General features: G+C 44.6%; 1 protein-coding gene across 2 annotated transcripts; it reads left to right on the top strand.

The window, feature by feature from the left end:
• Nucleotides 1–25,364, top strand: Slc10a1 (solute carrier family 10 member 1). 2 transcript variants are annotated; one of them, XM_085830517.1, is made up of 6 exons: nt 1–17; nt 9,960–10,428; nt 18,264–18,474; nt 20,585–20,763; nt 22,407–22,603; nt 24,778–25,364. In XM_085830517.1, exons 2-6 carry the CDS (start codon nt 10,073–10,075, stop codon nt 24,921–24,923), a joined length of 1,089 nt encoding a protein of 362 aa, XP_085686643.1. In that variant the 5' UTR covers nt 1–17; nt 9,960–10,072; the 3' UTR covers nt 24,924–25,364. The 2 variants fall into 2 exon arrangements, with proteins under 2 accessions (XP_085686643.1, XP_021035231.1); XM_021179572.3 differs by lacking the exon at nt 1–17 and having other exon boundaries at nt 9,882–10,428.
• Nucleotides 25,365–25,781: the final 417 nt, after the last annotated feature.

Below are 25,781 nucleotides of genomic sequence, written 5' to 3'. Positions count from 1 at the left end.
TGGGACCATGAGAGCAGGTGAGCTGGCCCCGATCCTTGCTGGTTGCAGAACTCAGGAGAGCGGGCCCTGCAACTCATCTGGGCAGCACACAGCTGGCCACAGTAGAGGGGGCACAGGTGAGCTAGCTCAAAGGTGAAAGCGCCAGAAAGCTGGCCCCACCATTCATCTGCCGTGAGGTGGCCTGGGGGGTTAGGAAAGATGCCTTCTGCCCTTTTGCCCCTCACCATCTGAGGCAGTTGGGAAAGCTGACCTAGGGTCATAAGAGCTGGTGAGCTGGCCTTGCCTCTCACTGGCTGCAGCACTTGAGAGAGTAGGTCCTGCACCTTGCCTGAGCAAAACAGTAGGGCTGGCTCTGGTGGAGAGAGTGTGGGTGATCCAGCCCCAGGGGAGAGAGCATGGAAGAACTGGCCCCATCACTCATCTAGTGTGAGATGGTAAAGGTTCAGGGATGATGTCCTCCACCCCTTGCTATCTGCAGTAGCCAGGAGAGCTGACCCTGAGGTCATGAGAGTGGAAGAGCTAGCCTGTCTTGTCACTTGGGAGGGTAGGCTCTGCACTTTGCCTGGGCACAGTGGAGCTGGCTCTGGAAGTATGAATGCAGGTGAGCCAGCTCTGAGGTCATGAGAGCAGGAGAACTAACCTTGTTGGGCAGGGGACGTGGGGGAATAAAGGGAGTGGGAGAAAACCTGCATCCCACCAGAGTTCCAGTGCTCTGGGCGGGTGGATGCAGAAGGACTGTCGCACACTTTCCACACGGCCCTGGGTGGGTGTGCCTGGCTGTGTGAAGCCACTAGCCCTAACTCGGCAGGTGGTGGACAAGGGGCAGTCCTAGGTACCAGGTTCTCAGCCTCGGGCATCCCAGACACTGCTGTACACCGAGAAAGAGCTGAGGACAGAATGGGAGTCCCGGGGGTGGGGGGTGGGGCAAAGAGAGGAGAGGGCAGGGGAAGAGGGGGTGCTGGATGGTTCCCACTTGGGTGAGAGTCCTTGGTCCTGTCCATGGCTGGAGTGCAGGAAGGCCTTCCAGTGGAAGGTTAGACGTGGCTCATTAGGGGAAAGCCTATTCCATCATTCAAGCAAGGTGGGCCTTGATGAGCAGAGACAGTCTATGGTTTTAGAGTTTTATTGTAGATAGGCAAGGAGAAAGAGAGAAGGTAGAAAGAGGGAGAGAGGCCAGCCATGGCCACGTGGAGGGGGGGAGGGAAGGGAGAGAGAGAGGAGGGCTAGAGATGATAATAAGAAAAGTGAGAGCTTAAAAAGATCGAGGTGGGGCCAAGCAGCTGGGCTATCGGGTAACTGTGGGGAGGAGCATATCTGGCTATAGTCAGGTAACTGTGGGAGTGGAATCTAGCCAGAATGCCAGGAGCTTGGGACATCGTCTGCATGACTGATAGTCACACACCTCTCCTGCGGGGGTTGTGGGGGTGATAGCTTCGACAGGAGCCAGGGGTCCAGGAGACAAGATCAAATACCTTTCGTCCCATGTAGGTGGAAATCACCACCCATTGAGTCCCCCAGGATTCAAGACCTATGCTCAACCAGGCTGTCTGTGTGCAGCCAACAGCCCACATCTCCTGCCGATGGCAGCATTGGATGGCCTAGCTGAAGCCGTGCTAAAGAGCTTACCCTGGTTATTTTCTATGCTTCGTTTGGTGGTGGTGGTGGTGGTGGTGATGGTGTGTGTGTGTGTGTGTGTGTGTGTGTGTGTGTGTGTGTGTGTGTGTTTTCTTTGGGGGGAGATTACAATGGCAAAGTGCAGATATTAGGGGATGGGGAGATGGGAGGGATTTGGGACACATGATGTGACTCACAAAGAATCATTAAGAAGTTGAATGAAAGAAAGAAGAAAAGCGGGGAGGAAGGAAAGAGACTGAGGAAAACCCCTGACATTAGCCTGTGGCTTCCACATGCATGTGAACATATGTGGACACAAACTTGCACACACAATGTGGCTCTACTGGGGATAAATATGACATTTCCAAAGTCATCTCTGTTAAACCTATTTCAGTCACAACATTTGGCGATTTTTATGAAATTTCTAAATGCTGGGATATGGCTCCCTCCACTCTGCCCAGGTACTCCAATAAAAACCTTGCTCTAGTGAAAAATAATAATAAAATAAAATAAATATGGCACATTATTAATTTTTAAAAAGGAAAAATTGTGAGGTGTTTTGGGAGACAAGCCTCATCCTGTTTCTATAAATATGATGTTCAGATCCTCTGTATCCAAGCTCACTTTTCCAATGATCTCTCATTGATCAAAGAATTGAATTAAAGTCAACTATCTGTTTGCTTGGCTGGAGCTTCCCTGCATCTCCTATAATTTTAGCTTTGTAAATTCTGCACTTTGTTATTTGATATACAGATGACTGTTTATCCAAATATTGCAAGCTGCATTATAAAAAGTGTTCCTTCATCTCCACTTTAGATGATAAAACAATTATGACCAGAGTGGAGGGTCTGGTAGCACAGTACATGCTTAGCACATGAGAAACCCTGTCTTCAATTCTCAGCAGCATAAAACAAAAAAGAGAGTGGTCCTCGCCTCTAATCCCAGCATGTGGAGAGCAGAGGCAGGTAGATACCTATCTGTGAGTTCAAGGCTAGCCTGTGCTACATAATGAGTTCCAGACCACCCAGGGCTACATCGTAAGACTCTCTCTCAGAAAAAAAAAAATGTGGCGGGGGGGGGGTGCTGGGCTCACACACACACACATTTTTATATTTCTTTTTTACCCCACTTGTTCTTTTTTCTCTGTACTCATGCATAAGAGTAGGTTTAACTCAGATGTGCACATATCTATTGCTAGGACAGAAACCTTAGCCTTAATTATGTCACATTAATATCACATTACTCCTTCTGTTTTTGTAACTTTGAAGCAGCTAATACTATGTGGACTATTGTCTTTGCTTCTATAAGTAATTCTCATATTTCAATAGAGTTTTTCTGATTGCTGTTCTTTAGGAGTTTTGGGTTGGTTGGCTGGCTGGTTGCTTGCTTCATGGCACTAGGTGTCTTAGGTAGGGTTATTATTGCTGCAATGAAAACACATGACCAAATATCAAGTTGGGAAAGAAAGGGTTTATTTGGCTTACACTTCAACATTGTATTCCATCATTGAAAAAAAGTCAAAACAGGAAATCAAGCAGGGCAGGAACCTGGAGGCAGGAACTGAAGCAGAGACCATGGAAGAATACTGCTGACTGGCTTGCTCATCCTGGCTCACTAAGCCTGATTTCTTTTTTTTTTTTTTTTTTAAAGATTTATTTATTTATTATATGTAAGTACACTGTAGCTGTCTTCAGACACTCCAGAAGAGGGAGTCAGATCTCGTTACGGATGGTTGTGAACCACCATGTGGTTGCTGGGATTTGAACTCCGAACCTTCGGAAGAGCAGTCGGGTGCTCTTACCCACTGAGCCATCTCACCAGCCCAAGCCTGATTTCTTATAGAACCCAGGACTACCTGCCCAGGGATGGCACCACCCACAGTGGGCTGGACTTTAGCTTGTCAACCACTCACTATGAAAATGCCTTACAGCTGGATTTTATGAAGGCCATTTTCTCAGTTGAGGTTCCCTCCTTTCAGATAACTCTAGCTTGTGTCAAGTTGACATAAAACTAGACAGCTCATTAGGGATGACATTGAAAACCTCATGTGCATCAACAAACATCCTTCTATTGAACTATGCATCTCCAGCTCTTGGAATATTGTAAGTTTTGTTCTACTTGCCACTTTTCTAATTAAATCAATATCTCTATTTTCCTAGAATTGAGCAGCTGTTTGATCCTCACAGTGAACAATGAAAACTCCAGTGCACTTTATCTTCTCTGTCTCCTTTCCCCCTTCACCCCATGTTAATACTATCTTCCTCATAGTTAAACATGCTTAGTTTTAGAGTCGCTCCATGGTAGGGCACATGCATGAGAACTTGTGCTCACTTCCTGGAGAATGAGAAGCCCAAAACTTAGACCCTGGCAGATTTGGTATCTGGTGAAGGATGTTTACATCATGGGAGACACGAGACCATCCAGTGGGGCTCAGGGGTAAGGCTACAAATCCCATTCATGAAGAAATGACTTTAAAACCTAAAGTCAACTTCCTGTAACACTCGTTTTCCTTTCCGTCAAATCTGGGGTGGACTCAGATACCTTTTAAGGGAAGAATTATGTCTTTTAGCTCACAGTTTTCAAGTTTGTTCTTTCATGACAAGCAATACCGCTTGCTGAAGATCAGCTTTGGCACCACAGGGTAAACTGAGGCAAGCAGCCAATGGTGGTCAGTACTATGTAGCTGATGGGGGTTGGTACAGATACTGATGGGGCTGCTGCTCATGGCAGCCAGCTGTTGTGGGAAAAACTAAAAAAGAACAGCAAGTTCCCACATTACACCCAGCTACTCTCTGGCCTGGCCATCTCGCCATCTCTGCTTCTAGGCTAGCTCCATGGCGGCCTATGGTGGTCTTCCCAACTCCAATTCACTTGTTTCATAGCCACTATGCCTTCTCAGCCATAAACCCCTGTGATCGGCAGTCCCAAATTCCAGTAACCCAATAGATCAAAACTCTAGAAGCTTGTAATTAATCAGTCAGATTTATATATCAATAAATTCTCAATTCACAAGAAGCCCACACAATAATTTCAGAGTCAACCAATGATACAAGCTGTCCACCTAAATTAGACAAGTTATCCCTATTATTCTATCCTCTTTTTTTTTCCACAGTGTAAATACTTTATTTCAATTATTTTATTAATTCAACAAATGCCTATTGATCTTGGACCTCTTCCTTGAGAATGTTTTCTGGGACATATTTTTTTATTTTTAATATTTTTATTACATATTTTCCTCAATTACATTTCCAATGCTATCCCAAAAGTCCCCCATACCCTCCCCCTCTTCCCTACCCACCCATTCCCATTTTTTGGCCCTGGCGTTCCCCTGTACTGGGGCATATAAAGTTTGCATGTCCAATGGGCCTCTCTTTCCAGTGATGGCCGACTAGGCCATCTTTTGATACATATGCAGCTAGAGTCAAGAGCTCCGGGGTACTGGTTAGTTCATAATGTTGTTCCACCTATAGGGTTGCAGATCCCTTTAGCTTCTTGGGTACTTTCTCTAGCTCCTCCATTGGGAGCCCTGTGATCCATCCAATAGCTGACTGTGAACATCCACTTTTATTCTATCCTCTTATTATATTCATAGTTACCTGTGGCTATTTAAAGCCATGCCGAATCTGGATCATCTTCCTCCTGCTCCATCTTCCTTCCTTCCCCCATCTGTCTCCTCCATCTCCATCTTTGCAACCTTTGCTCTGCCTCCCTTTTCCCTGCCCAATCACAGGGATCTTGTTGCATTAATATTTAAAGTGATTGGACAGGGGAAATTCTGTTACAGCCAGCGATGAGAGAGATTACTCTGAAGACTGTCCTCTGAGGAGGGAACAACGCTTAATTTACTGTGGCTGGTGCTCCCTGAGGCCAGCAAAAAAACCTCTGAACTCCTGAACTCTTTTAACTCCTTGGGGGTCAGCAAGAAAGAAAAGAGAGAAAATTCATACACACACACACTGAGTGGATGAGGCAAAAGGCAGACTTCAATAACTTCATACATACAAATACATAAATGCAGACAGACATATACATATTCACACACTGAGCTCTAGCAAGCAGGCCCCAAGCATTTCACACACACACACATACACACACACAAACACACATGGTTGGTGGACAGAGCAAGCTCCAACACACACCCACACAAGCTTTATACATATACAGACATACATACATACATACACACACACACATTTATACACACACACACATACACACACACACATACACACACACACATACACACACACAAACACACATGGTTGGTGGACAGAGCAAGCTCCAACACACACCCACACAAGCTTTATACATATACAGACATACATACATACATACACACACACACATTTATACACACACACACATACACACACACACATACACACACACACATACACACACACACACAAACACACGTGGTTGGTGGACAGAGCAAGCTCCAACACACACCCACACAAGCTTTATACATATACATACATACATACATACATACACACACACACACACACACATTTATACACACACATACACACACACACATACACACACACACACAAACACACATGGTTGGTGGACAGAGCAAGCTCCAACACACACCCACACAAGCTTTATACATATACAGACATACATACATACATACACACACACACACACACACACACACATTTATACACACACACACACACACACACACACAGAGTTACAATGTTCCAATAACTGTACTTTTTCTCCCATGGCTTACATATCCCAGCCAAATCTTTCCAGCAGTACAAAATTACAATGTAATTACTTTCTAGTTTTCTTCTAGTGAATGACTATGAAAAAAACCAGTATTTTCCCAAATACCTTCATAAGAAATAACATTATGTAATACAGATACAAAGGGAAAAAAAACCAAATTATTCCCAAGAACCCACAAACATTCATAACTAAGCGGTTATAGATTAACAAAGTACCAGAAGCGAGGTAGTTTTCTCAACCAGTTTCTCTTATTGCCAAGGCGGCAATCTGCAGTTACATAGGAAGGATAAATAAGTATATTATTAATCTTTAAAAGTAATCTTATAAGAATCTTAAAAGAATCACAAATCTAAACTTTTACATAAAAATCAGTCATATCTACTTTAAGTCCTCAGAATTAATATACTCATCAGCAATTCTTATTATACTTATACTCAGCATGCATGCATATCTACTCATCAGCAATTCTTATTAAATCATATCAGGGAGCTGAGGGCAAAACTGGGTATAAGAAGTCAGCCATTGGGGCTGGTGAGATGGCTCAGTGGGTAAGAGCACCCGACTGCTCTTCCGAAGGTCCTGAGTTCAAATCCCAGCAACCACATGGTGGCTCACAACCATCCGTAACGAGATCTGACTCCCTCTTCTGGAGTGTCTGAAGACAGCTACAGTGTACTTACATATAATAAATAAATAAATAAATAAATAAATCTTAAAAAAAAAAAAAGAAGAAGAAGAAATCAGCCATCACCAGCCAGCCTCAGTGAGACTCACATCAGCCAGAGCTGCCATTGTTCTTGTTCCCTGGCCATAAAATGTCCCTCCCTAGCTTAACTAATAAGAGTGTCCCTTTCTGAACTTCAAATTGCTACCTAAGATTTTCTACATCAGAGCCAGTAGCAAAAACATCTCAACCTAGCTTCACTAACAATTTCTTTTTTCCAAATGTTCTCTAAGGGTGGTGGTCATTGCTGACAATCTGCATCTCTAAATTCTTCTGAAGGATGGTGACTGAATCATTAATCTCCTCCAGCAGCAATGCATGAAAGAGATTAAGCACGATTATTGTGAGGGACAGAGATACTGCCCAGTGAGGGGTGGAGTTGCCCTTGGAGTCTTCACACAGTCCTTAGATTAAGAGTGAAGTGAGGGCAGCAAGCAGAGCAGAAGTCCTCAGGACACGTGGTCCTCAGGGTGGTGCCTCAGCAAAGGAGCACCCATCGTGGCTGGGTTCACGCAAACCAGTGGGCCACGATCCATGTGTTCTAAAGCCATTTGTCATTCTTCCTGCATGGCCCTCTGGCAACCACTCAAATATGGTGGCCAGAAAACAGAGAGAATGTCTGCATGAGTTGGCTTTCTCCAAAGAGAGGAAGCAACCTCCCCAATGCTCAGAATGGCTAGCTGTGGGTCTCCCTCTCCTCAGGGGTCATTGGACACAGGCCCATGAGGGCAGAGGGAGCAGAAGCAGCAGGGAGCAGGGTTTGGACAACCGAGAGAATGATGGAAACACTTCTAGGAGTCAGCTTCAGTGAGACAGTTTGTGGTGGTTTGAACATGCTTGGCCCAGGGAGAGGTGCTATTGGGAGGTGTGGCCTTGTTGGAGGAAGTGTGTCATTGTGGGCATGGGCTTTAAGACCCTCATCCGAGCTGCCTGGAAGCCAGTCTTCTGCTTGTGGCCTTCAGATGAAGAGATAGACCTCTCAGCTCCTTCTGCACCATGCCTGCCTAGATGCTGCCATAATGGACTGAACCTCTGAACCTGTAAGCCAGCCCCAATTAAATACTGTCCTTATAAGAATTGCCTCAGGGGCTGGAGAGATGGCTCAGCGGTTAAGAGCACTGACTGCTCTTCTGAAGGTCCTGCGTTCAAATCCCAGCAACGACATGGTGGCTCACAACCATCCATAATGAGATCTGGCTCCCTCTTCTCTAGTGTCTGAAGACAGCTACAGTGTACTTATAATAAATAAATAAATGTTTAAAAAAAAAAAAAAGATTTGCCTCAGTCTGGCTGGCGAGATGGCTCAGTGGTTAAGAATACTGACTGCGCTTCCAGCGGAGGTCAATTCCCAGCAACCACATGGTGGCTCACAACCATCTATAATGGGTTCCGATGCCCTCTTCTGGTGTGTCTGAAGACAGCTACAGTGTACTCATATACATAAAATAAAATTTAAAAATCTTAAAAAAAAAAAAAAAAAAAAGAGTTGCCTTTACCTTGGTAATGGTGGGGAAACTACACCTAACAGACCCGCTCAGTCTCACAGTTGAGGTGAGTCGAGGAAGTTCAGCTCAGGATGGCCACACCTGCCTCTCTAATGTTGCTGATGTTGCATGCCTCCCACCTGGGTGCCATCATGAGACCCGCAGGCCCAACATGCAAAATAGAGCCATTGGGAGCGCAGTAAGAAAAGGCCACTCATCTGCAATGCCTAAAATTAACCTGCACACCCCACCTGCCCACAAACCTGGTAACTTCCTAGAATGCTATAAGCTGTCATTCTTGAAAAATAACAATGCCTCCTGGGAAAGTGGTTTATAGATTAGTCTTTGTTTGTTTGTTTTTGGTTTTTGGTTTTTTTTCAAGACAGGGTTTCTCTGTATAGCCCTGGCTGTCCTGGAACTCACTCTGTAGACCAGGCTGGCCTCGAACTCAGAAATCTGCCTGCCTCTACCTCCCAAGTCCTAGGCATCACGGCCCGGCATAGATTAGTCTTTAGAAAGCCCCGCTACATGTATGTCTCAGGGCACTTAGCTGGAACATTTCAGGAACTGGTTCTGACCAAAGTCTACCCCTTGGTTGGTATTTAATATTTAATAGATCTTGCTTTATATATGGCCAAAAAAATAGTGGAATTATTTTTTTTACCTGGTGCATCTCAAGATTGCTACAACCTCACTTCCTTCTCTGAAGTCTCTCAAGTCATGGATACCGCAGGCACCAGCTAGTTACTCTCCACAGCTGGAGTTTCTCGTGAGCTGGGCTTTGGATAGTCTCCAGGCTTCCAAGAGCCCAACGTACCCCAGAAAGTTTTTCCCCCTCTGGAGATAAGTAAGTCTTTCAGGGATTCATGGTGCCACCCCCAACCAATCCCAACCCCCACAGGACACGTATGATCTAGATATGGGCACAAAACAAGGTCTCAGAGGAGGACAGTCGTGGACACAGCCTCTCCTGAAAACAGCAACACCACATCCCCCCCATCCTGTCCCATGGCCCTCTGGCCTTTGCCACTTAGATGAGGAAGGCAAAGGCAGAAACAGTCTCTTTCTCTTGGGAACAAATGGTGACTCACTGAGCATAGGGAAGGCGCCTTTTCCCAGGAAACAACCTGAGGTCTCAGAGACTGAGCTAGAAGCAGGAACTAAAGGGAAAGGTGGACCTGTTTTGTTGCGGGTCCTGGGTGGGTCTCAGAGACGCTACAGAGAAGCATGCTCAACAGGGTAAAGAATGAACCCTGTGCTGGGTATGAGCTCCACCCAGCAGGCACAGAGGTCAGGAAACTTAAGCAAAGTAGGGGATCCGGGGAGATGAGGTTATGGGCTGTCTTATAACCACAACCGTGGTTCTGCTGGTTGCATAATCTTTTATTTGCCCACAGCTACATTTTGTCCAGAAACTCTGTCCTGAAAGAGGACTGAAGAAAACATCCAGCCAGCACTGGGCAAGGAAAGGCAGCAGCAGAGAGTGAGGTGGTGTTCACTGGGCCGAAGGATGGAGGCGCACAACGTATCAGCCCCCTTCAATTTCTCCCTGCCGCCTGGCTTTGGCCACCGGGCCACAGACACCGCCCTCAGTGTCATTCTGGTGCTTATGCTGCTGCTCATCATGCTCTCGCTGGGCTGCACCATGGAGTTCAGCAAGATCAAGGCTCACTTCTGGAAGCCCAAAGGGGTGATCATCGCCATAGTGGCCCAGTACGGTATCATGCCCCTCAGCGCTTTCCTTCTGGGCAAGGTCTTTCATCTGACCAGCATTGAGGCTCTAGCCATCCTCATCTGCGGCTGCTCTCCTGGGGGAAACCTGTCTAACCTCTTCACCCTGGCCATGAAGGGAGACATGAACCTCAGGTAGGACCGAGGGTTAAGAGGAAAGGGTGTGGGATGGGGTGCTGCGGAGATGTCATGATCTGGAGAAGATCTAGGCTGGAGCCAGAGCAGGGAGGGATGTAGGAGCTGGATTAAGTTTGGCATCGATTGTCAACGGTTTATGCTAAATTGGGGCAGCCTCTGGAATATCTTTGGTTTAAATCCCAGGTTAAAAAAAAAAAAACCATTAAGCTGGTCCAGAGGTATGTTAGACACCCCTGAACTCCCAGAAGTCTCTACAGGATCACTGTAAAGGAGAATAGATTTCGATGAAAGAGTTCCTCAGAACCGCAGTCATCTGACTGGCAGGGTGTCATCTCTGAGGCTGAAAATCTAGAAAGGGTATAATGGGGCCAGAACATTCCAGGAAGGCCAAGGTGACTTGGAACCAAACGAACATCTTAAATTTCCTGCAGAGAAGAGACTCCAAAGGCTCTTTTCCAGTATCTGGGCATCCAAGGTACCTGCTAAGACCCTTTACCGAGTTGTCAGATGTGGTGAGATTGCCAACCAAAGAAACTTTATGTAGAATTGAGGCCCCAGCGATTGCCCAGGTTAGGCTGGGCTCCACTCAGTCTAACAAGAAGGGAGAAGGCTAAGACCAGCCTGAGCAGCTGGGCGGTGGTGGTGCACGCCTTTAATCCCAGCACTTGGGAGGCAGAGGAAGGCGGATTTCTGAGTTTAAGGCCAGCCTGGTCTACAAAGTGAGTTCCAGGACAGTCGGGACTATACAGAGAAACCCTGTCTCAAAACAACAACAACAACAAAAAGACCAGCCTGAGCCTAGAGCATCCTGATCAGGTCTCACTCGTGAAGTGCCAGACTCCTTGGGCTTGGTGGAATATCTGTCCTTCACACAGTTGCAACTGTGGCAGTGAATGTCAAGGAGAGGGGGCTCTCTCAGCCTGCTCGGGCAGTGCACAGCATGGCTGAACTCACTCCAGACACAAAGCCTCGGACTTAAGCCAGTCTCCTCTAGGCCTGTTCTCAGTGGAGTTGTTCAGTGTCAAGTAGAGAAGGAACCGCAAAGCGAGCGTACCTTGCCTGTGCCTAAACTTTATAAAGAAAACTTACCTAGAAGCCCCTCCTGGTGAGGCAAAACAGCAGAAGGGCAATTGGAAGGAGGGGCAAGGCATCAGTCATGCTGTCCTGTAAGCAAGGCTGGTCACACCTTATACGTCCCAAGGTGTTAAACCTCAGCTCTGGTGCAGAAGGAATATGTAGTCACATTAGTCAGAAAGGGGGCACGGTGGGGGATCTGTGGATCTGTGGAAGCAGCCGATGGGACTGCGTGACCAAGTCTCTTCCTCCTAAGCAAACCTATCGTTCTCATACACACTAACCATGCCCTGGATCCCCCTGGCTGAGCATGAATAATTATCATGTCCAGACAGACTTTGAATCCCTGTTGTCCTGAAAAGTGACGACATACATTATTACAGCAATGACAGCAAAGCTAAGAACCTTCACTAAATAAACATTCTTTTCAACAAAGTCAATCTTTAAACTTACTTTTTTTTTTAATGTGTATGGGTATTTTTGTATGCATGTATGTCTCTGTGTACGACGTGTGTGCCTAGTGCCCAAGGGAGACAGAAAAGGGCACTGGATCCCCCTAGAACAAGAGTTACAGATGGCTGTAAGAAGCTATGTGGGTGCTAGGAATCAAACCCATCTGTCAGAGCAGCTAGTATTCTTAACCACTGAGCCATTTCTCTAGCCCCTCCCCCAACAAAGTCCATTTTTTTTTTTTTTTTTTTTTTTTTTTTTGGTTTTTCGAGACAGGGCTTCTCCCTGGCTGTCCTGGAACTCACTTTGTAGACCAGGCTGGCCTTGAACTCAGAAATCTACCTGCCTCTGCCTCCCAAGTGCTGGGATTAAATGCATGCGCCGCCACCACCACCCCGGCAATTTTATTCTCTTAATACTCTTGTTGCCCATTGTATACATCCTGCACTGGTCCTTGTTTCGGTGGCTGACATGAAGGGGTACATACAGGAGGGAGTGCCATAAATGACCACATTCACAGATAAGGAAAGTCCTAGGGCTTAACACTTTCAACCAGGGGCTGGCTGGCTGGCTTTAGAACTGGTATGTCTGCAGATGTCTTGAGAGCTATCCTGTATATTGACAGAGTGAATGGAGGCTGCCTGCCAGGCTCAAAGGCACTGGCCTCTCTGATCAGACATATGCCTTGTACAGGAGAGAACTTACTGTCATCACAGCTTCCTGCTTTAGCTTTGTTTGTTGGTTGTTGATTTGGTTTGGTTTTTTGAGACAGGGTCTCTCTGTGTAACAGAACCCTGGCTGTGTCCTGGACTCACTTTGTAGACCAGACTGGCTTCAAACTCACAGAGATCCACATGCCTCTGCCTCCCAAGTGCTGGGATTAAAGGCATGTGCCACCATGCCTAGCTGCTTTTCCTTTTAAAATATATTTATAGGGATGAGTGCTTTGCCTGAATGTATGTAAAGACACATGTGTGTGTGTCCTGGTGCCCACAGAAACCAGAAGAGGACACTGGATTGCCCTGAAACTGGAGCCATAGATGGCTGTGAGTCACCATGTGGGTCCTGGGAGTTGAACCCTGGTCCCCAGGAAGGGCAGCCAGTGCTTTTAGCAGCTGAGCCATCTCTTCAGCCCCAAGATTTCTTCTCTTCAAGAGAAGACTGAGTCTCCATTTTTAGGTGAAATCTCCAAATTTTCAAACAGCATCAAGTCATACGTATATATCTAAAAGGCTGTGCAAAGCAAGCAGTGTCCAAGAGTCAAGTGTGGCTCCAAGGCCTACTCTGAGGCCTCTCTTTTAAGGCCATTATGTCCCAGAGTTAGAAGTAAATGATGAGACTCTTATTCCATTTTACTCATTAGGAGACAGAAGTCAAAAAACCTACCAAAGATCTCCCAATATCTGAGCAAAAGTTGTGTCCGGAGCCAACCCAGGACCCTCTCTCATCCTTATTCTGTCTTCCAAATGGATTAAGTCTGAGGTGAGACCACCAGGCAATCAAGCAGGGCAGCCCCGTCCTCAAAGATGCTCAGGCAGGAGAAAATGCCTAGCTGAGGTAAGCATCTTAGGGGTAGAGCCTGGGTTACTCTTGCCATCCTCAAACTCCCCAGCTCCTTTTAATCTGCTGATCCCATAGCAGAGCCCAGAGCCAGTGGCTAGGGAAGCAAAAGGCCTGGACACCACCCAAAGTTCCCCAGTATCACACAGGAAGCCACTGGGATCCTAACACATTTCCTGCCTCACGGTAGGGACTGGCTGGTCACCTCCCAGTGTCCTCAGCAAGTTGCCTCTGATCTTTCTATTCCCTCTGACTTTACAGATTCCCTAAAGCAGGGCTTAGGCAATGCACTCAACCTTAAGCAAGGGGCTGGGTGCAGTGGTGTAAGCCAGGTGTCACCTTGCTACCTAGGGTCTGAGGCAGGAGAATGCTTGAGTCCAACTCAAAATAACTTATAAAGTAAGGCTGGTATGGCAGCACAAGGGTGTAATACCAGCCCCGGAAAAGTGAAGGCAGAGGCATCAGGTGTTCAAGGACACCCTCCACTACACGTAAGATTCTGTCTGAAAAAGCAAAAACAAACAAGAACAACATATGTAGAAAAGAAAAAAAAAATCAAAATACAAACACGTCATCCATCCCACCATAACCAGACACCAGGTCCACAGTGTTGTGGTGATTCCAATCTCAGAGGCTGGAACCTGGAGGTCATCTCCCATCCAGGCTCATCAGGGTAAACTGAAGATCACAACAGTCACAGATGCCAGTGGGTTGGAGACGGATATCTTTGACAGCCCTGGGGTACCTGTGATTGCAGAGGGATATTGCTCCATACATCAAAGGGTACAAGATAGAGAGTCTCAGAACAGACTCCAGAACTCCTGACACACCAAGCCAAAGCAAGCATGATTTCTCTGGACATGAAGACAGACACACAATTTATAAGTCAGTCTTCTACAGAGAGACCAATAGTCTGCACAGAAGCCTTCAGATTTTGCTTCTGCCTCACTCTACGACACCTCTAAGAGAATATGTCCCTGGATTTGGCTCCCCCATCTCCAAGGACATTTTAATACATTTCTGTTTTGTTATTGTTTTGTTTTGTTTTAGGATGTTTGAGACGGGAGTCTCATGTAGCCCAGGCTAGCTTTGAATTCAACTGTGTAACCACAGACAACCTTAAACTTCTAATCTTCCTCCCCACACTTGACTGAAGAGATTACAAGCCTCTATCTACCATTCCTGGCTCCTTTTTTTTTTTTTTTTTTTAAGATTTATTTATTGTGTAGATAACGTTTTGTATGCATGTATGCCTGCACATCAGAAGAGGGCACCAGATCTCATTATAGATGGTTGTAAGCCACCATGTGGTTGCTGAGAATTGAACACAGGACCTCTGGAAGATCAGTTAGTGCTCTTAACCACTGAGCCATCTCTCCAGCCCCCTCCTTTTAATGTATGTGTGTGTGTATGTGTGTCTGTGTGTGTATGTGTGTCTGTGTGTGTATGTGTGTCTGTGTGTGCCATGTGTTTGTGTCCATGTATGTCTGGACCATATGTATGTCTATGTGTGTACCATGTGTGTGTGTCTATGTGTGTGTCTGGTTTCTTACAGCACCCAGTACTGTACCACACACAAGCTGGGCCCTCACACCAATTCTCAATCAAGAAAACACCCTGCAGACTTGTCGACAAGCCAATTAATTCTATGGAGGCACTTTCTCAATTAAGACTCCTTCTTCCCAGATGACCCTCACTATGTCATCTGGGAACTTGCTCTGTAGACTAAGCTGGGCTCAGTGAATTGAATATACTGTCTCTTCACAGCATAGGGCTTACGCGCATATTCTTAATGATGCCTTATACAGTGCTTCTAACTTAATCAACTCTACTGGCTTTTGGTTTGGTTTGGTTTTTTTCTTGACTAGAGGGGGGCTGTTTTTTGTTTTTTATTTTGGTTTGGTTTGGTTTCGTTTTTGGAGACAGGGTTTCTCTGTGTATGTAGCCCTGGCTGTCCTGGAACTCACTTTGTAGACCAGGCTGGCCTCAAACTCAGAAATCCGCCTGTCTCTGCCTTCCAAGTGCTGGGATTAAAGGCGAACGCCACCACCACCCGGCTTGACTAGAGTTTTAATAAATCCTCTACTGTCTAAAAAGATATTTCCTATATGTTTTTTAAAGATCTTGAAAATATTTGCCTTTCACATTGAAACCTTAAGTCACCTTAGAACTTATTTTTGAGTGACCTAGTCTTGCATTTTCCATATAAATACATTTTAAGTATCATTCACTTCTTTCCTCCAATACCTATTAGTGAATTACACTTGAGTTTGTGTCTGGACTGTCTTATCGCTATGGCTTTCTTTCTGCCTGTACATTTTCTTAATTTCAGTGACTTTACAGGTCTACATATCTTCATGAAAAACATTAACAATCTTTACCTTTCTACTTTTGCACTTGAATTTTAGAATCAGCTTTTAAATCAAAAGAATTTTAAACTTTTGCATCGCATTTATACACATTTGTGTTGTAGGGTACATTTTGTCTACTTATGTCTGTGAACCACGTGCCTACAAACCATGTGCCTGCCTGATGCCCTATTTACAGGGAGTCAGATGCCACCAACCCCCCCCCCCCCCGAAACTGAAGCTACAATTGGTTGTGAGCTGTCACATGTATATCTGAGTGGCCATGTGGGTGCTGAGATTTGAATCCAGGTCCTCTGGAAGCTGCCGGTGCTAACTGGAGAAATCCCTAGCATTTACACAAAAAGTTTGAGACTATTTATTTTGGCTTATACTTCCAGAGGGATTAAATCCACCATAATGGGGAAGACATGGCAATAGGTAGGAAGGCACGGGAAGCTGGATGATCAATTTCATCCACATTACAAGAATTAGTACAAGCAAACAGGGAGTGGGGTCAGGCTACAAGATCTCAAAGGCTGCCGGGCGGTGGTGATGCACGCCTTTAATCCCAGCACTTGGGAGGCAGGTGGATTTCTGAGTTCGAGGCTAGCCTGGTCTACAAAGTGAGTTCCAGGACAGCCCTGCCGGGGAGGGGGGGGGGTGACTCAAAGGCCATCCCTAATGACTCTCTTCCTCCATCAAATCTGTCCCTCCTAAGGTTCTATAACCTTCCCTAACAGCATCACTAACTGGGAACCAGGTGTTCAACTACACGATCCTATAGGAAATATTTCTCACCCAAACCACCTCACCCACTTTATCATCTCGTCTCCTCATTGCGCCATGACTTTGACACAAACAGCTCTTAGGTTTCTTCCATGCCTTTCTATGATTTTTCTTATAATCTCTTCAGTAAAGACCTGTATCTCCTTGAAATTCATTTTTAAATATTTATCTCTTCTTTATAGTTATAATGAAAAATTTCCTCTATCAATCACTAGCCCCCTTCCCCCAAAAACTCAGTTTATTTTCTCCTCTTCCTACACATTCTCTTGCTGTGTATACTGTAATGTGTAAGATGATAACAGAATGTTGCTTTAGGCCTTTTATTATAGGAAATCTTCTATTAAACTGTTTACCACTAAACTTTAGTAATAAACCCTTAGTAGATATCACTTTCAAATTAGGGTTCTCCATTGTCGGTGTACTAAATGTTTACAGCATTGAATCCTGTTAAATCTTTTTCTGCATCTGTCTTAAATAGGATTTCAAATATTGATATACTAGTGTGTCCAAAAGCAACTTGAGGAGGAAAGGGTTTATTTTGCTTATACTTCCACATCACAGCCCACCACCAAAAGAAGTTCCTGGTGAAACTGAAGCAAAGGCCACGGAGGAGTGCTGCTTACTGGCTTGCTCCTCATGGCTTGCTCAGTCTGCTACCCTATTATAGTATCCAGGGCCAGCTTCCCAGGGGTGGCACCACACCCATCGAGAAAATGGCAAAACGGGCGAAGTGGCACACGCCTTTAATCCCAGCACTTGGGAGGCAGAGGCAGGTGGATTTCTGAGTTCGAGGCCAGCCTGGTCCACAAAGTGAGTTCCAGGACTGCCAGGGATATACAAAGAAACCCTGTCTCGAAAAACAGAAAAAGAAAGAAAGAAAGAAAGAAAGAAAGAAAGAAAGAAAGAAAGAAAGAAAGAAAGAAAGAAAGAAAGAAAGAAAGAAAGAGAGGGGGAGTGAGGACAGGACAGGAAAGGAAAGGAAGAAGGGAAGGAAGAAGGGAAGGGGGAAGGGAAGGGGGAAGGGAAGGGGGAAGGGAAGGGGGAAGGGAAGGGGGAAGGGAAGGGGGAAGGGAAGGGGGAAGGGAAGGGGGAAGGGAAGGGGGAAGGGAAGGGGGAAGGGAAGGGGGAAGGGAAGGGGGAAGGGAAGGGGGAAGGGAAGGGGGAAGGGAAGGGGGAAGGGAAGGGGGAAGGGAAGGGGGAAGGGAAGGGGGAAGGGAAGGGGGAAGGGAAGGGGGAAGGGAAGGGGGAAGGGAAGGGAAGGGAAGGGAAGGGAAGGGAAGGGAAGGGAAGGGAAGGGAAGGGAAGGGAAGGGAGAAAGAAAAATGGCATTTTTTGAATCAGATGGCACCTTCTCCAATGATATATGTGGTTTGAAGGAGTTGGACAGGCTTGTGCTTCTTTTATCTTCTATGTCCAATCCGGAATAAGTCAACTCTTCTAGTATTCAGCGTTTTTATACACACACACATACACACACACACATAAACACACACACACACACACACCCCAGTATGTTTACTGCCCAAAAAGATATGAAGCATAGTGTCAGACACATGGAAGGAACTCAAATCTCTAATTGGCTTTTCCTTTGTTTTTCCTGCATTGGCCACTCAGCATTGTCATGACCACCTGCTCCAGCTTCACTGCCTTGGGCATGATGCCTCTCCTCTTGTACATCTACAGCAAAGGAATCTACGACGGAGATCTTAAGGACAAGGTGCCCTACAAAGGCATTATGTTATCACTCGCCATGGTTCTCATTCCTTGCGCCATAGGGATCTTCCTGAAGTCCAAAAGGCCACACTATGTACCCTACGTGCTCAAGGTAAGAACTCAGGGCCCTTGATAGAGCATGGCAACCGAGCTACCACCACATCCTCTACTTAGGGAAGTTTACTTTGACTAGCTGCCCTAGGGGTTCAAGTTGAATGTTGGGTCATTTGGCAAGGGCAGCTCATCACAGCATGAGCACGTGTTGGGTCGGGTACAAATATACCAAGGCAAGAGCAGAAGAAAGGATAGCACTGGACCCCTATGCCTTTTCAGTATCATGTCCCCAATGACCTAAGAACCCTCACATCTAAGGCTCTATATCCTGAGGCCACAGGACTCCCTTGCAGCATCACCCCAAGAACCTGCCTTTGAACACTGTACACAAACACACACCTTCACATAATTAAAATAAAATTAAACTTATGCTTCTTGATGCTTAAAGTCTCTTCCATACACGTGAGGGCTGTCTTCTGAGTTTGTCATCTGAAAAAAGTAAAGTCACACACAAGAGAAATAAGATCTCAACAATAGCAGACAAACAAGTCTGCCAGTCTACCCAAGACCAGAAAGGTCAGGCTTTTTTGGAGGGGCTTGTGCCAGTCACAAAGGTTGGGATTTATATAAGCCTGGAGAGAAGACAAATAGAAAGCAACAGGGCAAACTTGGTAGATTTCACTAGCTAGAAGAGAATAAACACTCCCAGCATTTCATGGCCAGCGTGAAGGAAGATCACTGCTTGCCCTAGAAGAACGTGAGACCGTCCATAATCCTCCAAGAGCTCAGCTCTTGTCAGCCTCCTCTACATAGCAGGTTCAGGATGGCCAGCCAGGGCCACATGGTAAGTGAACATCCCACACAGGGAAAAAAAAAAAGGAAACTTTAAAACCACGTGGAAGCATAATCACTACAAAGTAACACGAGAACTGATTTTCTTTTTTGCTATTTCTTTATTCAAAAGATGAAAAAACAAAGACTTAAATCTACACATTTTTGTCATTTTGGAACATGCTACAAAAGAGCATGAAGTACACTGTGAAAACTCACATCCTCATGTCTCACGACGAAAACGATAAGCAGTCACTTCCCCAGAACCCACCTAATAAAGGTTCTCAGTGGTGTGTAGAAGATGCAACTGGAAAGTTCGTTCTATTCTAAAAACATGCCATTATCCCCAATAAATGCTTTCACAGCACTTACCTGGGGGAAGGGCATGATATAATGCTGACACACTTCTAGAATTTTCTCATCTAGTTTCCAGGTCACACAAGCCAGCTGACTTTTTAGGGTTACACATCATTTGGAGTCAAAAATAGGCTACCTGGTTCAACCAACCGCCTTTTGTATCTGCTTTGCTTTAAATGACTCTTGGCAATTTCCAGAAATCTAGTTTACCCTCAAACAGTGGTTCTCAACCTTCCTAATACTGCACTCTTCAATTCAGATCATGGGTTGCAGTGAACCCCAACAATAATTATTTTTACTGCTTTTAGTTTTTTGTTGTTGTTGTTGTTGTTTTTGAGACAGGGTTTCTCTGTGTAGCCTGGCTGTACTGGAACTCACTTAATCCGCCTGCCTCTGCCTCCCAAGTGCTGGGATTAAAGGCGTACGCCACCACTGCCCGGCTTTTTTTTTGTTTTTGTTTTTAACATAGCTACTTCTTAACTAATTTTGCTATGAATTGTAATGTAAATATACGTATTTTCCAATGATTATGGGGAAAGGGGTTGCTCAACTCCTTTGGGAATTGCTACTCACAAGTTGAGAACTACAGTTCCAAAACATTTCAGTCTCTCCCTGTAATGGAAGCTGAGAAAGTATGACTGGTTCTAACCAGCTCCAAAATATGTGTATATCATCTTGTGCAAATGTATACACAGACTGAAAATGCTATCACAGCTTCATAGGACCAGATTCATCCCTTCAAAGTTACACACTTCATTGAGAATTTCACAGCAGTCTGGAGCTATGTCAAAAGCAGCTGGCTGTGCTTGGTTGATGTTTTAGTCATTAACGTATTAGCCAAATATTTTTATAGCTACTAATAATAAATCCAAAAAAATGCAAGATAAAGGTTTTTCGAATTCCTATTGCCTACCGTGTCTCCCCACTCCTCTGTGCCCACTCCCAACCTTCTGATGGTCTCTTCCTGTCCCCATGTCCAGGGAGGAATGATCATCACTTTCTCTCTCTCTGTGGCTGTCACAGTCCTGTCTGTCATCAATGTGGGCAACAGCATCATGTTCGTCATGACACCACACTTACTGGCTACCTCCTCCCTGATGCCTTTCACTGGCTTCCTGATGGGCTACATTCTCTCTGCTCTCTTCCGACTAAATCCAAGGTAGGTCTTCTAGGTCCCAATGTCCTCCTCAGGGTGTCTCTTAAGTTTTTTGAAATAAGGAACCTTGAGATAAGGGCAGAGCATTTTCAAAGCATGTGTTCAAAGGCACCAACTGACCAAGGGCTTTGGGCAATGAGAAATACTCATTGGGGCCTGGGGGGGGGGGGGGGGAGACTTAGGATGGGATGAATCGTACCATGGAGTTTGACGTCATTGTAGTAGCTTTAATGCCAATGCTAATACTCTTTTTCCTTGCCCACTTATTCTAACAAGGCTTGAATCCTTGACAAGGACAATATCAGATGGAAGCTATGCTAAGCTCAAAGCCTTTAGCTATAGTGCAACCAAACATAAATAAAGCCATCGTAAAGTAACATTCAAAACAGAGTCCTTTCCTCCTGTCAGCCTAAATAAATTTTAGAGTCTAAACATTAGTACAATGGTTCTCAACCTCCCTAATGCTGTGACCCTTTAATGCACTTCATCATACTGTGGTGACCCCACCATAAAATTATTTTGTCACTACTTTGTAACTAATTTTTGCTATGAATTGTAAGTAAATGTGTTTTCCAATGGTCTTAGGCAACCCCTGAAAGGGTCACCCACCCCAAGAGTAGTGAGCCACAAGCTGATAGCTGCTCAGCTTATGAATCTCCCCGTACACTTTAAGAGAAACTCATTTCCAAAATACAAAATCCACTATTACAACCTAGTTGATAGCAATTAAATAACTGTGCTTGTATTATGCAGGAAAAAAAAAAAAAAAAAGGCTGCCCATTACCATAGTACTACAGTCCTACTAGTTCTAGGAGCTACAGATCACAATGGCCATAGCACCAAGGGCCATCACAGTAATCCTAACATGCTAAATAGGATAAGTAACACATTTGGGAGTTAGAAAGGTGCAATGTCTATCCATTCAATTAAAATATTCTGCTCTTCAATGCACTAAATGGAAAGCAAAATTAGGGGAGCAGGTTTCAAAGATACATAATGGGGCTAGTTTGTTTTAATGACCAGTTCTAGAATTAAAAATGTTAAGGGCTGGAGAGATGGCTCAGCAGTTAAGAGCACTGACTGCTCTTCCGAAGATTCTAGGATTGAGTTCAAATCCCAGCAACCACATGGTGGCTCACAACCATCCATAATGAGATCTAATGCTCTCTTCTGGGATGTCTGAAGACAGCTACAGTGTACTTATATATAATAAATAAATACATCTTTTTTTTTAAAAAGAAAGAAAAAGACTAACAAGCTAACACTTCCAGTGTCACCTATCTGCCAGTCACTTTCAAATTTTAACTTAGCAATTCTGTAAAAGCAGACAAAATTTCCACACTATTCAAAGGCCTCCTTAGGGTCAGATGGATGTAGCTCAGTGGTAGAGCACATGCCTAGTATATACAAGGCTCGTAGTCCCAAGCATATGCATGCATGCAGAGGCACAAGCACATACATGTGCATACACGTGCATGCACACACACAGCCTTTATAAACTTTGTGCCTTTTCGTCACTATCTTCTTAGGGTTGGATCCCATCTTCCTATGCTGGATGCTGTAGGTCTAAAGCATCAGAAGGGGGTAGAGCAGGCCCCAGAGCTGTCCACTGTCTTGTTGAACACTGTTTCTTCCCACTCACACAGCTGCAGACGCACCATCAGCATGGAAACAGGATTCCAAAACGTTCAACTCTGTTCTACCATCCTCAATGTGACCTTCCCCCCTGAAGTCATTGGACCACTGTTCTTCTTTCCTCTCCTTTATATGATTTTCCAGCTTGCAGAAGGACTTCTCTTCATCATTATCTTCCGGTGCTATTTGAAAACCAAACCTCAGAAGGGTAAGTATTGAAATCATCTCCTGTGAGTATTGCATTGGACGTGAGCTACCAACAAAAGGTTCCAAGTAGGAACTGGAACCAGGTAAAACAGGTGTGCCAGCGACTTTGAAGAGGTCATTTTCACCAGTAACACTATTTCTGCCTTAGCTAAGAGAACCAACTTAATGCATCTGGCGTTGTTCTCATGGGACTGACTTTGTAAGACAAGCTTCAATATTACAGAACTATCTTGAACCTAAAAGATCTCTAGGGTTTCTTTAATTTGGGAAGCTTCAGCATTCTTCAGTGTTCAGCTTTCTGTAAGGTCAGAGCCCAGCCTGGCGTGGTGGCGAAAGCCTTTAATCCCAGCACTCAGGAGGCAGAGGCAGGCAGATTTCTGAGTTCGAGGCCAGCTGGTCTACAAAGTGAGTTCCAGGACAGCCAGGGCTATACAGAGAAACCCTGTCTTGAAAAACAAAAACAACAACAACAAAAAAAAGGTCCGAGCCCTAGAACCAACATAGGGAAAACTTGAGACAGTCCTAATACAACAGAATCCAAACCGTGATTCCACTCTGGTCAGTTAATCTCAGATAACTGCCATAATTTATACTAATTACTAGAATAATCTTCAAATTATTTTAATACTTCTTTTAAAAATAATGTATTACTTTAAGTGTTCAGAGCAAATTCATTATCTGCAGAATGCTATTCTCAAAAGCCCAGAATCCCTCCCTCCAAGTGAGAGTCATCTCGGCCACTAAGGACACTTGCAGGGGCTGGAGTAGTTAAGAACACCTAGTTGCTCTTCCACAGGACCCTCAAGGCAGCTCAGAAGCCAACAATTCCAGTCCTAAAGGATGCCCTCTTCCGGCCTCCAGAGACTTCATGCAGTACAAAGACATACATGCAGAGAAATACTCATACACCCCCACCGTCAAAATACCAGTCCTTAAAGGGCTTTTGTTTTTATGTATACAGACCCGTTTAATCAGAGAACTCCAAGGAATGTAGACTGCTTAACAAGTCATCCGGGCTTAGCAGCAAGAACCTTTACCTGCTGTGTCATCTCACCCAAAGTACTCTTTATAAACCAATTTGGTTTTTTATGGTACAGAGCACAGAACAGCTCCTGTATACCAAGTGAACACTACCTGTTATCTTTTCTGTATGTAGCTCAGGCTAGCCTCAAACTGGAGATTCCCCCAGCCAACAAGTACTCAAATTCAACATCATATACCGTGTCCAGTCATGTCTTTTTAATACTGGAACTCAAACCCAGAACCTTGGGTGTGTTAAGCAAGCATTCAATCAGAGCTATATCCCTAGCACCCTTGTCTTTTAAACAAAAATTCATCCATTTCCTAACCCAGTTTCTTCTACTATGTATTTCCAAAACCAAGGCTGAGGGTTTTGGGTTTTTTGGGGTTTTTTTTTTACCCCAAGAACTGTGATCTACACCCCAAAACAGATTTCTACTGTAGTAGAAGAGCATGGAGGACCCTGATACCCACCTTCAAAGTCCCTCACCACTTCCACATGGTGGGGAGGGACACTCAAGACTGAAGAAGGTAGGGGTTGGCAGTTTGAGGCCTGATCAAAGCTTCCTGCTTCCAAGTCCTTCAGAATTTAAGTCATTATTACTCACCTAAACCTACAGTGATGAAAATACCTTACAAAGCATCTGTTAGTGCTACCACACCAGGGATCTCAAAGGAAAATCAAAACTTCCTGAAAGGAATGACAGTAGATACAAATACAGAGCACACCCCTGAGTTCTTGCATTTGAGTAAGTTTTGTTTGTCTTAGCTAACTCTCTTTTCCCAAGAAAGTTTGTACAGGCTACTATTCTACTGCTATGAGCTGAGCTTATTAGGGGTTTACAATTTCAGAGGGTTAAGAGTTCATTATCATTATGAGAGGGAACATGGCAACTGGCAGGCAGGCAAGACACTGAAGCAGTAAATGACCTTACGAACCCGATCCACAAAATCACAAATAGGCACACAAAGGTTAATTAGGAGTGACATAAAATGCAGGCTTTTGAAACCTCAAAAGCTCACCCTCAATGACACATCTCAACAAGACCATACCTAATCCTTCTCAAGCAACTCCTCCCAGTGAAAACCAAGCATTCAAATAGGGACCCATCCTCATTCAAGCCAGTTTTACCTCTCATTCTCTTTTTACTTTAGACCAAACAAAAATTACCTACAAGGCTGCTGCAACAGAAGATGCTATTCCAGCAGCTCTGGAAAAAGGTACCTACAATGGGAATAGTCCTCCTACACAACCTGGCCTTTCCCCTAATGGCCTGAATTCTGGTCAGATGGCAAATTAGAATGTGAAAACTTAGAAGCCACAAGAAAAGTAACACCTGGTGTGCCAGATTGTTTGTCTAGCACTTCCAGCAAACCTTCAACAGCAGAATCATGAACTGAGACAGAAGAAGGGCATCTATCCATCCCCAAAAATCTATTTGTTTAAAAGATAAAAGAGAACTAGGCAAAGTGGTTCCTGCCTATAATTCCAATGCTCAGAAACTCAAGGTCAACTTTGAGCACACAGCAAGACTGTCTCAAGAAATCAAGAACACTTTCAGCAGCTATGAACTCTTATGAAGGCTCTATGAAACAGCTACATCTGATAAACTAATATTAACATCACTATTTCTAGACTTTCCAGTAAGCAGGTGTTTTGCTCATTAAGCATCCACAACCTGCTTCATGTTGTAACTCAAAAGGAAATAAACTACAACTCGTAGTTCTAACTTACCAAACAATCTTAATTCTTTTTCCTTTGCCACACAACTTGGGTTCAATCATATAAAATCAATACCAAGTAGACAAAGGAACAAAAGCAATTATATAGGACAAAACTGCTACCCACTACCCACAATGAAAGGTACCAGAAATACCAGAAAGCAAGAATAATTCTTTAAAAGCCAGTAACAAGCCAACATAATTCCGCACTCTTATCAGTTTACTATCAGTGGCATCAAGCACTCCAAAACCTTGAGGAAACTGTACAGAAAAATACTCAAACCTTCAGATTTCTTCTATGACATCTAAACATTTTTCACCTTTTAGACACTAAAAATGACTGAAAGATGAATAAACTACCCATTGCATATACGGCTAAACATGGTATACTACTTTTTGTATTTTCCATCACTGACAGTGTACAACTGAAGCCACAT

This window comes from Mus caroli, unplaced genomic scaffold (genome assembly GCF_978045245.1).
Source record: "Mus caroli unplaced genomic scaffold, Mus_caroli_1 scaffold_14, whole genome shotgun sequence".
Taxonomy (NCBI): domain Eukaryota; kingdom Metazoa; phylum Chordata; class Mammalia; order Rodentia; family Muridae; genus Mus; species Mus caroli.
The sequence above is the reverse complement of the archived record's forward strand: the minus strand, read 5'-3'. Positions and strand labels throughout refer to the sequence as shown.

Coding starts and splice junctions, on each gene's coding strand:
- Slc10a1 (XM_085830517.1), top strand. CDS start 10,073: ATGGAGGCGCACAACGTATCAGCCCCCTTCAATTTCTCCCTGCCGCCT. Junction 18,475..20,584: donor ATGTACCCTACGTGCTCAAG/GTAAGAACTCAG, acceptor CCCCATGTCCAG/GGAGGAATGATCATCACTTT. Junction 20,764..22,406: donor CTCTTCCGACTAAATCCAAG/GTAGGTCTTCTA, acceptor CCACTCACACAG/CTGCAGACGCACCATCAGCA.